This window comes from Scatophagus argus, chromosome 16 (assembly GCF_020382885.2).
Source record: "Scatophagus argus isolate fScaArg1 chromosome 16, fScaArg1.pri, whole genome shotgun sequence".
Taxonomy (NCBI): Eukaryota; Metazoa; Chordata; class Actinopteri; family Scatophagidae; genus Scatophagus; species Scatophagus argus.
In genome coordinates, this window is record NC_058508.1 from 19,873,706 (window position 1) to 19,889,453 (window position 15,748).

The 15,748-nt window shown below is 41.0% G+C and overlaps 1 protein-coding gene across 4 annotated transcripts; it reads left to right on the top strand.

The window, feature by feature from the left end:
- Positions 1-3,761: 3,761 nt before the first annotated feature.
- Positions 3,762-15,700, top strand: LOC124073615 (glycine-rich cell wall structural protein). Of its 4 annotated transcripts, none has more exons than XM_046415964.1 (25): positions 3,762-3,957; positions 5,130-5,177; positions 5,459-5,485; positions 5,928-5,987; positions 6,087-6,119; positions 6,361-6,435; positions 6,584-6,667; positions 7,288-7,317; positions 7,620-7,664; positions 8,974-9,915; positions 11,164-11,226; positions 11,337-11,384; positions 11,468-11,524; positions 12,062-12,115; positions 12,329-12,361; positions 12,520-12,555; positions 12,663-12,722; positions 13,047-13,091; positions 13,321-13,362; positions 13,542-13,601; positions 13,889-13,963; positions 14,335-14,367; positions 14,611-14,649; positions 15,009-15,065; positions 15,183-15,556. In XM_046415964.1, exons 1-25 carry the CDS (start codon positions 3,891-3,893, stop codon positions 15,185-15,187), a joined length of 2,118 nt encoding a protein of 705 aa, XP_046271920.1. In that variant the 5' UTR covers positions 3,762-3,890; the 3' UTR covers positions 15,188-15,556. The 4 variants fall into 4 exon arrangements, with proteins under 4 accessions (XP_046271920.1, XP_046271921.1, XP_046271922.1 ...); XM_046415965.1 differs by having other exon boundaries at positions 14,338-14,367; XM_046415966.1 differs by lacking the exon at positions 12,663-12,722.
- The last annotated feature ends 48 nt before the right edge of the window (positions 15,701-15,748 follow it).

Below are 15,748 nucleotides of genomic sequence, written 5' to 3' on the forward strand. Positions count from 1 at the left end.
GCCGGAGGAAACACTGTAGACTCAACACAGCGAAGTGAACAGGACACACACCCAATGATGTACAATCACAGAAATGAATGACTTCCAACATCATAAAGCAAACACAAATTTAGATTCTGGCTATTTTTCCTGATTGTTTTATTGATCACCACTTAAACCCCATAAATTGCTAATACACAGCAGGATTAGGATTTAAATCATCCTAGAGTGTGTGTCAACTGTGTTGTGCAAATAAAAATGGTGTGTAAACTGACCTGAGATGGGCTTTTCCCTCCACAACATCCCTTAGCACCCACACAGCCATGTCTGTGTGTGTTTCATGCCAAGAGAAAGACAACTGAGGGTTATATACGATGCAGTAAGTGTGTGTGATGTTGGACAGTGCTGAAAACAGTCTGTCCTGCCTTCCTCTTGTAAATCTGTGTGGCTCCCTCTTTTCTGGGCCCTTAGCTACCATCTCACTGAGTTCACTTTGAAGCAGCTCACATCAAAGTTCTCTCTGGCACTGTTTCTGGACAGAGACCCTTTTTGCTTTTCATGCAAATACAAACCAGGTGGAAAAACATGAAAATATTTTAATGCTGAACTTTGCCTTGCAGTTTCACTTCCATGTACTGAACATGTTTAAACTCCTATAAGGTAGCTGCCATCTGTTTCTTGATATTGCAATGTACTGTGTTGACCATATGTAATGGAAAGCATCCCCAGTGAATGTGTTGATATGAAAACATATTTAACATTATAATGTTTTGTGCCACCGGTCCGTAGGGGAAATGGCTGCAGTCAGTTGAACAAACCTCGAGGAGTCTGAATCCGCCATCAGTGTTGTCCCAGACTGAGAAAGCAGCAGATCTGGAGTGATATGAGGCCAACATTACTCTACAGTGGAAACTTCCATACGCTGTCCATCACTTCAGCAGGTCCTGTGCAGACAGAGCGGGTGGAAAGAGACTTCTTTTGTCTGCAGTGTGGGTGTTTGCCTACAGTCTCACACAGTGAGTAAGGCGGAGAACCTTAAGTACCTCTGGCAAGGTTTGTATGACTAGTTTGAGGTATTTTTGAATGCACATTACCGCTGATTGGCTGCTAGTAGCTGTGCATTAATGGTGGCAGTCAGTAGAAACCAGTTTAAAGCTGTTATAATCAGTATTTTATACTAACAGCAGATCACATGGTCTGACTCTGCAGGTCCTCACAGCTGTGGAAGCATTTACAGCATCTTTCAGCTCGTTGCTTTGACTCTGTGGCTCACAGTTTTTGTGTTTCAATTCAAACTCGCTGTTGTCCACATTGCTTTCAGTATCAGCAGGCGACCAACTTTTCTCTGGTAGTCAGCATTAAAGGATGAAGCTGGGTTTATTTCATTTCGTTCTGTGAACAAGGCTACAAACAAGCTGCATAGCCAGATAAAGATAAACAGATAAACTGACCAGCTGAAACTCTCTCTGAGCTAACCTGTTCAGCCAGATGCGGGTTCAGCTGCATGAAGTCTGTGCCAGCACCATCACTCTGTAGGTCTTTGTGTTTTTCCCCGAATGAGTACACGCTACATGGAGCTGAACGCTAATATTAAGCCCCCTGGAGGTGGCCCACAGTGTCGTAGCTGGAAGAAGAAGAACAAGAAGAGCATAAAACCACTAATAAACAACACTGTTCCAGTCACCAGGCTAAGAAAGAAAAAGTTGTCAGAAAATTTGAGACTTAAGCTATTTTGTTCTTTTACAAGAGTGAAGATGTTTATTTAAACGGGTGAAAGCTGTTCATTTCACCAATGTGAAAATGTTCACAAAAGATGTAAAGTGTTAAGATGTAAAGATTCAGATGAGATCATGCCGACTTCCAGCCACCCGATGTACTTGTTAGGGACAGTATGGGCCATTTTGAGGTCTATACAGGTATTTGTGATTATTTGTATTTACTCCTCTGGTCACTTGTCTGTATTTTCATATAACATGCAGGAAAATATATGCATATCAGTGTCTCCTGTCAGTCACAATGCCCCTTTCTGCTCTGCTGAGAAACAATGACCAGGAGGCGTCAGGAGAATCCCTATATTAAACGATAAAGCTGCACCCTCTCAGTGACCTGAGATATATATCTTGTTGGGTGAATCAGATCAGCATCAACTAGAGTCTGTCCTTAACCAACGCACATGTTAGGCCCAGACCCATTATATCTTTTTTTACCTCCTTTTTCGCCCTTTAAGGACACATAAGGACAGCACATGAACACACACACACACACAATGTATTTTGTATGTATATGTTGGGGCACACAGTGTTTCTAATATGACAGACCACAGTGAAACTGCCATCCAGATGTTTCTCCACAGACGCTGCGCTCCACGTTCTCATACCATGGGCCAACGCAGTCTGTGCCGTCTCTGCCTCACGTCTGGGAACAATCGACCCCCCTCTCAGAGCTTTGACATCTCATCTTTGAAAAACTGACACTCTCCTTATCGATCTGACTGTTTCTTTGTTTTTTTTTATTCCCATAGGGATCGCTCGACCATGCAGACAGATAAATGTTTACAGGTGAATCATGGGTGAAAGAGCCGTGAGTCAGACGTGGGTTATGTTATTGTCTTGCGCTCGGTACCACCAGGGAAGACGATGTGGTGGTCTGCACATGTGACTTCAGTTTACCTCAGGTGGGATCAGAACACCTGGCTTCTTTCAAAGCGTAACCGTCATATGTGGTTCTCCGGTCAGACGTTTGCATTGAGCCGCCGTGCCTGAGGTTAAGACATAAACTTAAACATTACATTACGAAATGGCTGTGCTACAGGCGACCTCCCACACTATAGGATATTAGGATGATCCTGGAGCTTGGTGTTGATACCAGCATGGGTTAATACTTCTTGTACACAGTCTCAACAGACCGTAGTAACACTCTGTGTTGCCTCAAAGAGCTGGAGGACGGCTGGCAGCCTGTGTTAGGTGAGATTACAATGTTCGTCTTCTGTAGGAAGCCAAAGGAGCTCCTTAAAATTATAACTGAAGTAGCACCCTTGAGGGCTTTTTCTGAACAGCATAGCGAGTGTGTGTTTCTACATTAAACATTTTTTTAAATTTGTTTGTTTTTCTAAATTGTAGCTCAAAACACACACATAAATACAAAAAGGATGTAATGTGGACTTTGCAATTTCCAGAGTACTTTCTTTAACAGGATATTTACACAACTTGAACGGATCCCGTTTGCTTGCCCTCATGAGAGTCCCTGTAACACAAAATAATGTGTAATGTTTACTCTCTTAACAAAACCCGAAGAGAAACAGATCCGTTTTATGTTTTTAGCTTAGTTTGCGGAGGAAGGTTGTGTTCAACCCATCTGTCAAAACCTCATTTTCTACGAAAAAAAAAAAGTTTTTTGTACACTTGTGAACAAGTTTGGATTGTATGTCTGTGAAGCTCCTCAGTGAGAAATTATGTGTGTGTGTGTGTGTGTGTGTGTGAGAGAGAGAGAGAGAGAGAGAGAGAGAGAGGTCCCATCCTGTTTGTCCTCACACAAACAGGATAAATCATTAGCTCAAATTAAACTGAATCTTCTTCTGGGTTTGACAGGGAGTGAATTTTGGGATGCAGGGGAAAATACAAAATCTCAGTTCCAGTGTGTGTTTGTGAATGGACCAGGATGAGCCTTTGGCTTTGTCCAATCAGAGCAGTGTGTGTGTGTGTGTGTGTGTGTGTGTGTGTGTGTGTGTGTGTGTGTGTGTGTGTGCAGAGGGCAGGACTGGACTGTGGGAGTGTATCAAAGAGAATACTGTATATAAGACATGAGGTTGTGGTTGTGCTTTAAGTGTCCATCCATCCGCTGATCTGTCCATCGGGTCGTCTCTCTGTTCTCCACCAGCGCTGCTCAGTTTTTCGTGCTCATCCTCCTCCATCATGCTGGTTCGAGCTCTGCTCCAAACGTCTCTGGTTCTCTGGTTGGCTCAGCAAACTCTGCAAGGCGGTAAGGACGGATTGCAGAAAGACACAACGCTGGTTATGTACTGAAATTACTGTTTAATAAACTGTTTTATTTAGTTTTTGCCAAACTTCCAATTTTTCAACAGATTTGGTTATTGTTCGGTTTGTCTTGAACACAAAGTCTGTTTTCTGTCTTGTTCAGAAACGTCTAGAATTCATGTTTAACTCCTCTGCTGGTATCTTATGTTAGTACAAATAGTGTAAAAGATCACTTAAATGTAATTGGTTTACTTATCAGATAGATAGATAAATAGATACTTTATTGATCCCGAGGGAAATTCAAGAATAGAATAGTATCATGGATACTATTCACATTTGTGTAATAATATTTCATTCAGCTTAAAAACAGAAATATTTGTTGAAATGTAACAAAAAAGACACTTTTGACTTAAAAAATGTACAGCAATGTACATTTTCATTGCCATAGTTGCACTGATATAAAATCTGTATTTATGGTTTATAGTTGATGTTGTTTTGTTTCAAGTGACAAATTCAGTTCATCAGAGAGCTCACAAAGCTGCCTGTCAAAGCAGTATGACTTCACCTCGACTGCTCTGATGGATCAGCAGCTCCAGTGACTCCCTCTCACGTACTTGTTAGATATCATGTCTGTGAGACTGAGGAAGAATTAAAGAAAAACTACTGTACGATGTGGGCTCCACCATCAGTGATCCTGCCAAGCCACAGCGGTTTATATTATCTAATTTCTTTGAATCAAAGGATGCGATGAGGAGGTGGCAGCCTCGAGTAAAATTTGACGACCAATTGTGAGCTGAACCAGCAGGCTCCAAACAGCCCCTCCATTTTGTCTCCACCTCCGGTCAAAGGACGTCTGTTCCTCTCTCTGCGGTGTTCAGGAAACACTGTAGTGGCATTTGTAATACTCAGTAATTTGAATTCATACTGTCACCTTTAAGTCTCTCAAACTACTTACCTTAATAAGGACAGTATTAATTAATAAAATTTTTAATTACTGACACTCGTGCCAGTGAGTTGGCTGGCACAACTTATGGAAATTATTGTTCATTTCCATACTGTGGACGTTTATACTGTATGAGCCATACAAAAAAAAATGTATTCATTTCACTGATTTTTTGTCCTTTTGAAAAATTGGTCACCAAATGGTAAAATACTATTGTGTCTTAAATCTTTCAGGGGTTAAACCTCAAAGTGTGTCCTGGGGGAGAGTCCTGCCAGCCAGAGGTTTGTCACAAAGTTTTCTGAATGTTTTTAACTTCTTTGAGCGTTTTAAGTATTTAAATGACTAAAAATAAAGAGCGGTTTTTAGCGAGCTCCTGTAAGCTAACTAGCCAAGTTTGAAGGCCTGTCTTGAATTGGAACACCAGCAAGACAAGCTAGGCTACTAGCTAATGTAGATTGTCTGCAAATCTGCACTTTATTTTTATTAGTTTAGTCTGGAAACACCAATAAGAAAAGAAATAATTTCCTCAAATCTGTCCTTTTCCTGTCCTGTTTTTTCTTAGGTGTTGGCATCGGAGTAAAACCTGGAGGTCAGTGTTTTTCTTAGCGGCATTAACCACTACACCAAATGGTTTACTGATGACTAAAGAATAAATATATGTAATTTAACAAAATTATGCTGATTTAGGCTACAGGTTTGTGGTTGTGTGTACTGCTAGCTTACAGATAAGCCTTGAGAGCCAATAAAGAGTACATATCCACATTATGTTCTTTGTAATATGTAACATATCGAATTTATGACGTGTAGTGTTTACTCCATCATATACAGATGCACTGCATATTGTGAAAGATGTCCTGGTGGTTCAAACTTAAATGTTAGTTTTCAGTTTAGATGGACATATGACATGTGATATATTATCTGTAATGAATTTAAGGGGAGTGCGGATTTCTTTCTTCAGTATAGGACTAATTTGCAGATGATGGGAATTAAATTGTCTAATAAAATCAGTTTCATTTGTGATTTTCTTTCAGTTTCGGGAGCACTCGGAGCACTGGGGAGCCGATATGGCAGCAAAGCAATGAAGACTGGAAGTATGTTTAACTTCCTGTTTTAATTTTCTGCACATGGCATGGTTTTATTTCACCTCAGATAAGTGATGTTCGTGTTTTTTTACTTGTTTTAAATCTTAGTTGGGCGTTATCCAGGGGCTCAGCTTGGTGTTGGTAAGTACATCTTAACAATGATTCTTTACACGTCTGCAGCTCGAAACAGTTTTACAGAGCCAGCAAGTGTACCAAAAAGTATTTCTAGTTGAAGACCAACGACACCATTGAAGGTGAAAGGTTCCCTGATGCGAAGACATGATCTTTCTCTGAGTCTGAATGATGACACTTTGTGGCAGACTCAAAAGTGGGACTAAAAAAAAGTGAAATGTGTTATTTATTTATTTTTGTCATTTCACAGGAGGTTACAGAGCTCTTGGATTAGGAAACAGAGCAGGCCTGAAGCCTGGTGGATATGGGACCCAGGGAGCCTATGGTACATCAGTATAAACACTCATCAAACCCTCACATCTTTTTATGATCTTCTCTTCACATCTGTTAACTGATTTGCTCCATGAAGATAATGAAATTTGTTTATTAAAATACAACACATTTTTGACATAATGTATTGCTTGTTATTGTAGGCGCCAGTTTGGGCACAGGAATGGGTTTGGGGGCTGGACTTACAAATGGACTGGGAGTGAGTTTGGGCCAGGGAGGAAAACGTGGTAAGACATATATGAAGGTATATGCCATAAGCCACTTGATATTTTCTATGTAATTTAACCCCAGTATGTGTAGATGTGTGTTGGATCCTGAAATGCAAAAATTAAAAATCAGGAGGAGAACAGCTAACCAGTTATATTATATACGTTTAACGATGAGAAAACATTTTGATGACAGTCATCAAAATCTGATGAAATTCCACCCAAACAGCTGTGATAAAGCAGATCATTTAAATATTTAATTCTTAAACATGTAAAATGTTTTCCCCCCATAAGCTTTTATTGTTGCTTATTTGATAATGATGATAGAGATTTAAAGTCATCAGAATAATCTTATCTGTGCTGCATATAGAAAGCTATGAAGGCTGAAACAATGAGTGAGAGACATTTTTTCTTGTCTTTGCGAATTATGTCTTCCTGTTTGTGTGTCTTCATCATTGGCTATATTCAAACCTGACAAGCGTTTATTGTAATGCTTTATTGCTACTTCACTGAAGCAATTAATTATCTTGTACAATGTCTTAGAGAAAAGAAAAAGACATGGAAGACAAATCTGACATAAACCCTTGGGTTTCAGTCAAAATCTTTGTATATAAAAATGAACTGTTTCTGTGACTTTCCAGGTTATGGTGCAGGGCTCGGCACTCTGCCAGGTAAGTAATTATATGGTTTGTTCCTTGATGTCCTTACCTGGTTTGCTCAGATGAGAGTGTACACAGTGAATGATACTCTCTGCAAGCCCTTTGTTTGCTTGTTTGATTAATCTTTGCTGAGTAGCACTCCGTCCTTGTCTGTGAACATTATATATGGGGCTGATAGCATCTGAGCAAATAAATTTTTGTGTCTTTGTAAAGCAGAGAAAAACCCAGGGCACTCAGGATGTAATAAAAACGCGTGTCAGATTTACAGATTTGCTTCATGTACTCTGAACTTGGCATTTTTGTTTTCTTGCCAGGCTACGGGTCCCTAGCTGGCATTGGCTATCCTGGAGCCCGACCAGGTAAGTGATTAATCAGGTCTCACCAAGGGTTGGTTGGTTGGTTAGTTAGTTAGTTAGTTAGTTAGATAGATAGATAGATAGATAGATAGATAGATAGATAGATAGATAGATAGATAGTTAGATACTTTATTGATCCCGAGGGAAATCCAGTGGGCTTCATGGATTTCATTTGTAGATAAGAATTTCTTTATTTCGTGATTGAATGGCAAGCACTTCTGTTCTGGAAACTGCTCAGAAAGCTATTTACTGTCACTATACCCAAGAAAGCCACATGTCCTCTGAATGCTGCAGGTCTTTCTGTAAGGGGGCACATCTGTAAAGGGGAGACTCTGTACTCATAGGACCCATTTTCATTCAGATATCTTGTGGTCTTGGTGTTTGTTCGTCTGCATCTGTCTTTGTTCTTTGTTGTATTTGTCTGTAACCTCACTGATGTTGAGTTCATGCTGGCTTTTGTTTGCATGAAATTGCAGCTATCTACTGCAAGCCCCTCTGTTTTATCTTGTGTGCACAGGGGGATTCACATCCTGATGCTTCTTTGCATATTGGTGTTTTTTTTTTTTTGTGTCGCATGTTTTGTGTTGCATGAGTCACCCAGCTCTTATTACCACAGTCTGACAGTTAATCAGACTTAATGAGAGTTGATGGAGTTGTGGAGTACTTAATGCTGTGGTTTACAAGAGCTGAAGGAGCTAGGGGAAAAAAGATTATGCAAACTCAATACACACTAACAACTTGATTATAATAACCTGAGGGTGATATTCTGATAATTGTGAAAGTCATACCATTATTAAGCTTGTAATCAGGTTTTGCAGAATCTTACTTAGAATTTGACTCACTTGTCCATCTGAGAATTTGGATGAGTGAAACTGCGCTGTAAAAGTGCAATTATTTTTCTGCTTTCATGTCCCATCAGTGTTATAATCAGTTGTCTTCGTCACATGCTGACTGATGCTGTCTGCCTGAGGCAGGTGCTGTCTTGTCTTTGTGCTGGTGTGTTTTAGGCATTTCAACGATTTTTCAACATTTTGTTGTCATGCCACATTTTATGTCTTGACGTCATTGCTCTGACTCACTGAGAAGTACTCTGTGTATCCTTCCCAATTATGGTGATGATTCCAACTGTTGACACGGACTTGTGTCTGGTTATGACAGGTTTTGTCTAGTGTCTCTTTGGTCTGGAATCACATCTGTTTGAGTTAATATTTTGCCACTGGCCTCCCCAGTGTGCTGTTGGACCCTCAAAGAAGCGCTGTTTCTCTCTGAGCCACCAAGAAGTCGTGAATACATGATGATATTTCTCTGCCAGGTGTGTCTACAGCAGATTTGGGTGGACTCGAGATGGCCAATCAGGGCCAAACTCTTCAAGATCTGAAGAGAGAAAAGAGCCGAAAACTTGGTCTGTTGGATGGAAAAGGGGACAGAGCTGCTGGACTTGAAACGCCCAGCATGAGGAGAACCAGTATACTTGGTGCCACTGCTCCTGAATCACAGACAGAAATTGGGTTTAGACCTGCGGTACTGCCATCTGGAAGAGAGATCAAAAGCCTGGATCCATTTGTGAAGTCATCAAGTCTTGGACCCATGATGGCCCTTGATAAACAGAGTAAAGGTTTGGCTGTTTCACAAGCACAAGTAGGAGAAAATAATGAGCCTGTTGTCTCCGAAAGAAGGGGTATGGCAAGCATGCTGACTGCTGGAGGTGTAGGACAGCAACTGCCTCTTGTTAAAGACAACCTCAGAGGTCTGGGTTCTGTTTTTTCTGAGGTGCAGAGGGCAAGAGACTATGATTCATCTAGCCAGCAAAATCAACGGGCCAAAAACTGTGGATCCAGGAGTGATTTGTTAGATGTACTGAAAATTAATCGCCATGGGCTTTTGGGTTCAGAAACACAGAGGAGTCTTAGTTTAAAGCCCCAGCCTCATGTCAGTAAGGACAACAAACATCTTGCCAAAGACTTTGGGCTTGTGGCTAAAGACATGAATGGGCCTAGAATCCGTGGGACTGTTTCTGTACAAAACCCTCATCATGGTTCTCAAGATCTACAACAAGGGGGGAGCTATGGACCAGTGATCCCAGGTGTAAGTGGAGCCCAAAGGTTAGGCATTGCCTCAGTCGAAGGGCAAGAAGGTAAAGGCCTTACTGCTGATGGTCAGGAGGCAAAACACCTTTCCCAAGCTGAACGTCAAACCACAAGGCCTAAAGCTCTCAGTATCCCAGGACAGACTGGGAGGAAAACCCAGGTACCAAGTAAGAGCACAGCTTTGTCTTCTATATACCATCACAATGATTCTCGAGCTCTACACAGCTTTTCTTTCTCCAAAATTCCAAAAAATGAATATTGAGCTTTTCTTCTCCAAAATGTCTCATCAAACCCACAGTCTTGGAGCAATATGCACATGTCTTTTGACATAACTATCACCTACGTTTCACAGGAAATCTCCCTGTGTCACTTGAAGTAACTAACCAGTGAGAATAAATACACAACTCTGAAGCTCCGTCAGCCTCCTTTACAGATGAGAGGTCATTAGTCAAGTCTCACTGCTTGGAAAATAGGAGGGGGATTTGCATGCTTCTTGGTAACCCAATTGTACTTGGTAACCAGCTTGTACTGAATGAACTATCTGAAGACTTTTCAGTGCAAGAAGCAGTGAAATGTTTTTGTGATCTCTGTTCAAATGTAGTTCAGACTGAGAGACATTTATGTCTCACTAAACATACTTTGATATACTTTCATATTTCCGATGACATGCATTTTTATTTATAACACTGTTTCACATGTTAAGGAGGGTGGATCCTCCTTAAAGAGCTCAAAGTCCCAAAATGTACCAAAAATGGCATATTTTTGTTGCCCTTGGATGTTTTGGGGGTTTTTTTTGTATTCACATAGACCTAAGGATGTCCATTGGCTCATAATTGCTAAGGGTTGATTCAGTTGTAGATCTCTTAGTCACTGATGCTGTTGTCAGAAGAGTATGGTGTTGGCTAGTCTCTTTACTGTCACATCACGCTACTTATTGCTTTCATTCTTAGAATTTAATAGATTTTGTGTTTTATTTGAGGCAAGCACAAGTTGCCAGACAGGAAGATGATAGGGAAAGAGGGAGATTCAAGAGACAGAGAGTATTACACAGGGACAAATAAAGGTATGACCCCACAAAGCAGAAGTTATACAGAAATGCCGAAAGAAGAGTCAGCATCTGGCGTTGTGATTTTTAGGATTCAGTTCAGCAGAGTCTGTGTCCAGTGGAGGGGTTGGCGAAGATTGTTCCACTGTCAGTCTGTTAACAGCAACCTCTGTGTCCCCTGTATATGGAAACAAGTGATTGACTCGGGTTATTATGTCCCAGTTTTATCATGTGTTTAAAATACAGTTTGCCTGAGCGATCCTTATTTCTCCATAAATGTTGGCACATAAAATGGCAAATTAAAATTCAGGGTTCATGTCCCTCTAACCCACAGCAGCTTTCAGAAAACTTTTGTCTACTTCCTCCACAGGTTATATTGGTGGAACAGGAAACTATCTGGGAGCCAGTCTGGGCGCCGGAGGCTATGGAGCAGGTAATGTTGGCCACTGACACATAACACAAGAACAGTTCTTGCTAGCAGATGGAGATGCTGATGTAGATTTACACCGCCTGTGGTAAAGGATGCTCATGTCCTGCCTACAGGTTTGGGACAGGGAGCCTACCTGGGTGGGGCAGCTGGCAAACTCGGAAGTGAGGATTTTAATTCATTTTTTCTGTTTTAATTTAAAGTTTACGTTCTCATCTTTTTTTCCTTACTCGTAACGCTCTTTCAGCCGCTGCCGCTCTTGGACAGGGAGGATATCCCCAAGGTGCCGCAGGGATGTCAACAGGTGAGGCTGTACTATTTGTCTCCTTTCTGAAGCCTTTTCTGTCTCAGTTTGTACTCTCATTTCTGATTCTTTATCTCCACGAACCTAAATGCTGTATGCAAATGTGGAAGCTCGTCCTAAAACACAGACTTAAGAAAACTGGGACTTTTCTCCACCTGAATTTTAATGTTCAGAATGTGAGTGGAACCGAGGCTGTTCCCTCTGCTTTGTGAGCCAATCATTTATTTGTGAGTCTGTCTAGGAAAAAGTTGTCTGAGTTCTCCAGCTTTCTTTAAAGGTCACCGGTGAGGCGGCTTCAGTATCGTTCTTTCTTTTCTGCTGAATAATTGATTGTGCTTTATAAAAGTAGAAGAAAACAAGGACAAAGGATTACTCACAAACCATTCCAGTCATCTCCAAGTCCTGTGGATGTCTTTTTTCCCCTTCAAAAAATACTTTCTTTGGTTTCGTGTTACATATTTGTTAAATACTGATGTCTTTTGGTAAACACATGCAGATGTAGAAAAAGCTTTGAGTGATGAATGTGTGTTATCACAGGCTACGGTGATGGAGCAACAGGATACCTGGGTGCTATGGCAGGCAATGGCTTCGGTAAGTGGACGCTCCACAGCAGAGCAGTTCAGAACTCTACAGATTTAAAAACCTAAACCCTGAGACATGAATTGTCTGCCTGCGATGACCGAAGATCATTCTTCATTCTGTTTGATGCCAGAGGGAATCTGCCTCAGAGCCGCCACTGACAGGAGTGATGATATGCATGGTTCTTTGTGTTGAGTGACTTTCTTTGTTCTGTTCTTGCTGTAGGAGGCGATGCTGGTGCAAAAGCTTTGTCTGCAGGTATTTTACATGCATGCTGAAGACTCTCTTGAACTTCTGCCTTTCCTTCTGGTAGTGTTTACAGTCAGGGATGTCAAACACAGCACAGCTTTGAATTCAGTTTTCAAATTTAAACGTGGCTTTTAAATGTTTCAACATATGGCTGCTTCTCTCCACAGGTTATGGGAACGGCTACAGCGATGGTTACGGGGCTGGTGAGTGCCGCTCAAAGAACAAAGAAAGGGGGTTGGGGGGGGGGCTCCCCGTGAAGAGTCATTAGTTCACAGACATAATTATAATGCTAATTAGAACTCTGTTTCAGGGCTTGGTTACCCTGCAGAGTTAGCTGATGGTGCTGAGAGCAAAGCAGGAAAGCGTGAAGGTAACAATCCTGAGATGTCATAAACCTGCTGAAACCTGTAACAGGTGATGGCACTAACCTGTAGATGCTTTGATAGCTGAAAAAAATAAGAGGCCGTCAAGGAAACGCACTTCCTCAGCTGAACAGCCAGTGTGGTCTTTTATCCACTGGGTGTAGCTATTGTCTCTTATTTATAGAAGCTGACCATCTTTTTTCTGGTGGTTTCTGATTTCTGCTCCTGTAGATGCTTTTCACACAGTTTTGTTTGTTTGTTTGAAAGGTGTGAATCAGTTAATGGATGAGCAGTGTCTGACCTGCATGTTTATGTTTTTCCAATTTTTCCAGCCCTCAGTACAGGAGCCTATGCTGGACAAGTGCAGGGGGCGTATGGTAAGACACAATCCAGTTCCCACACTTATGAGTTCACTTTCTCACGGATAGCAGCTTAGTTTCAGTCACAACACAAGTGTAACATGAAAGAAATTGCTTTGTCAAACCAACAAAGAAGCTTGAGGAAAAAGAAACTCCTTCAGTTCACCAATAGGAGCTCTTCGTGGAGTTGTTTTCCATGATGTTGGAGGGTGTGCCACTGAAGCCCCTCTTTCTTGTCGTGTTTCAGGAACACTTGGTGCAGGACTGGAACCAACTGGTGGTAAATATGGTGAGCAGCCCTGATATGGCCTCATCCTTCTGTCACACTATTAGTCAGCTTTCTGTCAACCTGACTTTCCATGCAAGAGTCAGACTTGAACTAGTGGACAGCACACAGCTCATTCAGAGCCTGTGCAGGGCAGAGAACATGTGAGTCAGTTTGCCCATTTTATGTTTTGTTGCTTGTAGGAGGAGGAGCTGCCCAGGTACCTTATGGTAATGCTCCAGTGATTCCTACTGGCCTGGAAGGTAAGAGTATATCTGTACACTTAACGTGTATTGTTTACATGAGATTTGTAAGCTGAATTTTAATTACAACAGTGTATTAGTTTCAGTCACAGTTTCAAGGACCTCAGTATACAAAACAGCAATGAAATAAGTCAAATCGACACACTCAGCACAAGGTCCTCAGCAATAAAATGGAATAAACTCTATCAACAAAATGCAAATATTTCTGTCACACCACAATCAATCTGTCTGTCACTTTAACACAACATCACAGCTACAAGAACGGTTGAACACTTGTCTCCTTTCAGGTGATGGTGGCTACCCGTATCCTGCTCAGCAGCTTGCTCTCGGTGCTGAAGGTGCCAAAACCCCCAACAAATATGGTAAGAATGATTGACTGTGTCAGTTACAAAGTGTGAAGAACTGAAGTGGAAAAAGTACTGTTTGCTTTGTTTGGTTTCCTGTTTAATAACCAGTTAAGAGACAGTGAATTTGGAGCCCTCAGTCAAATGGATAGCAATGAAAACAGAGAAAAAAACCCTATAAAAGCTAAAGTTAACCAAGAGTGCAAACAAGGAAAGGAAACGTTTACCACAGAATGCTTGAATGTGATGATTTCAGCCAGCGATCCTCTTTTTCCTCATCTCTGTGTTTGCACTATGGGACAGACAGCAGATTTGTCTTGTGATTTAAGATATGATGCAACATGTTGTTTACCCTGTTGAAGTCTAAGTGTCTACTTGTGTTGTTTCAGGAGCTGGTGCAGGATATGGAGCTCAGCAAACAGGTGAATTTCCATTTTCACCCACACAAATCCTTTGACAGAATGCACAAGGCCCCCTCTGTGACAGTATGACAGTAACACATATTTTTGGACTCTTGAATAATTGAGATTTTAATTTTTTAACTATATCCTTCAGATGCACCCACTCCTAAGGTCCAACATCATAACATGAATGGATTTTGTGTGTTTTGTCTTTTTTCCGGGTCTGTTTTTGAAAATCTTACTTCTTTGCTTGTGTTTGATAAGGTTACGGTGCACAGCTGGGGGCAACTCAAGATGCCTTGGGTAAGCAGTCTTCCTCATTTATGATCAACTTCTACTCACTTTGCTGTTTCTGTTGACCTTATTAGTCAAATCCTCTTGCATAATACTGTGGTGACAGCACAGGAGTGTACTTGCACGTATACGACAAAAATGCCTCCAAGTTAAGTTATTGTGTTGTTTTGTGTGTGTCCAAATGTTACTGTGCTTTCAAACAAAGAATAAAAGAAAATGAAGTAGTTCTGTTTAAATTGCCTTCACACAAAAGGTTCAGCTGCATGCATTATGGATTATTTTCCACTCAACAGTGCAACGTTTAACTTAACCATCAAACCTCCCACTCTGAGCACATTTATGACTGAACTGGCTTGATCCTTTCGCAGGAGAGCAAGCTGGCAAATATGGTGGAGTGAACGATGCCCTTGGAAATGGATACAAAGGTGAGAATGAAGAATAAATCCTGTGATTCCTGCGTTTGTCATCAACCAATCAATATTTCCTGATTCATTATCTTTGTGTTCCCGCCCCCTTGTCCTCTTTGTCTCTGTCACAACCAGGCTAATCCAAATGAACTGAACTTCTTCAAGTCGATCACTTCCATGATGAGGTCACTGTAATGTGTTAATGTGTTTCCCTCTATTTTGTCCTGCTGTGCTATCTGTTTTGTTTTTCTTTAGCCGTTTGTCTTTCGCTTTAAGAGGACATTTGTTATCCATGTCTGTTTGTCTTGTTGGTCCAAAACCTGCATTGTTCCACCAGATGTATTCTGTCCACACTGAAAAAACTGGTGGTGACTGATGAACATAAATGGTGTCGAGTGCAAGAAAAATGTCTCAATGTTTTAAAATAAATATTAGAATAACAGTTTTACAGTTTGAATCCAATAAATTATATGTCCAGTGATGCTGAGCAGAAGCTTCTGAGTAAAAAGGTTTTACGTAGAATAGAAGCACATATTGTTCTCTTTAATAGCATCAGTGAAGCCTCATCCGTACACAGGAAGTTTTACCACTTCCTTTCTCATGTCAGGCAATATAGTGTCACACACACAGAAAATGACAGTGTTAAGAGGGAACATCAAACATTAGTTGAGATTTTATGCTTTTATTTATGAATAAACATG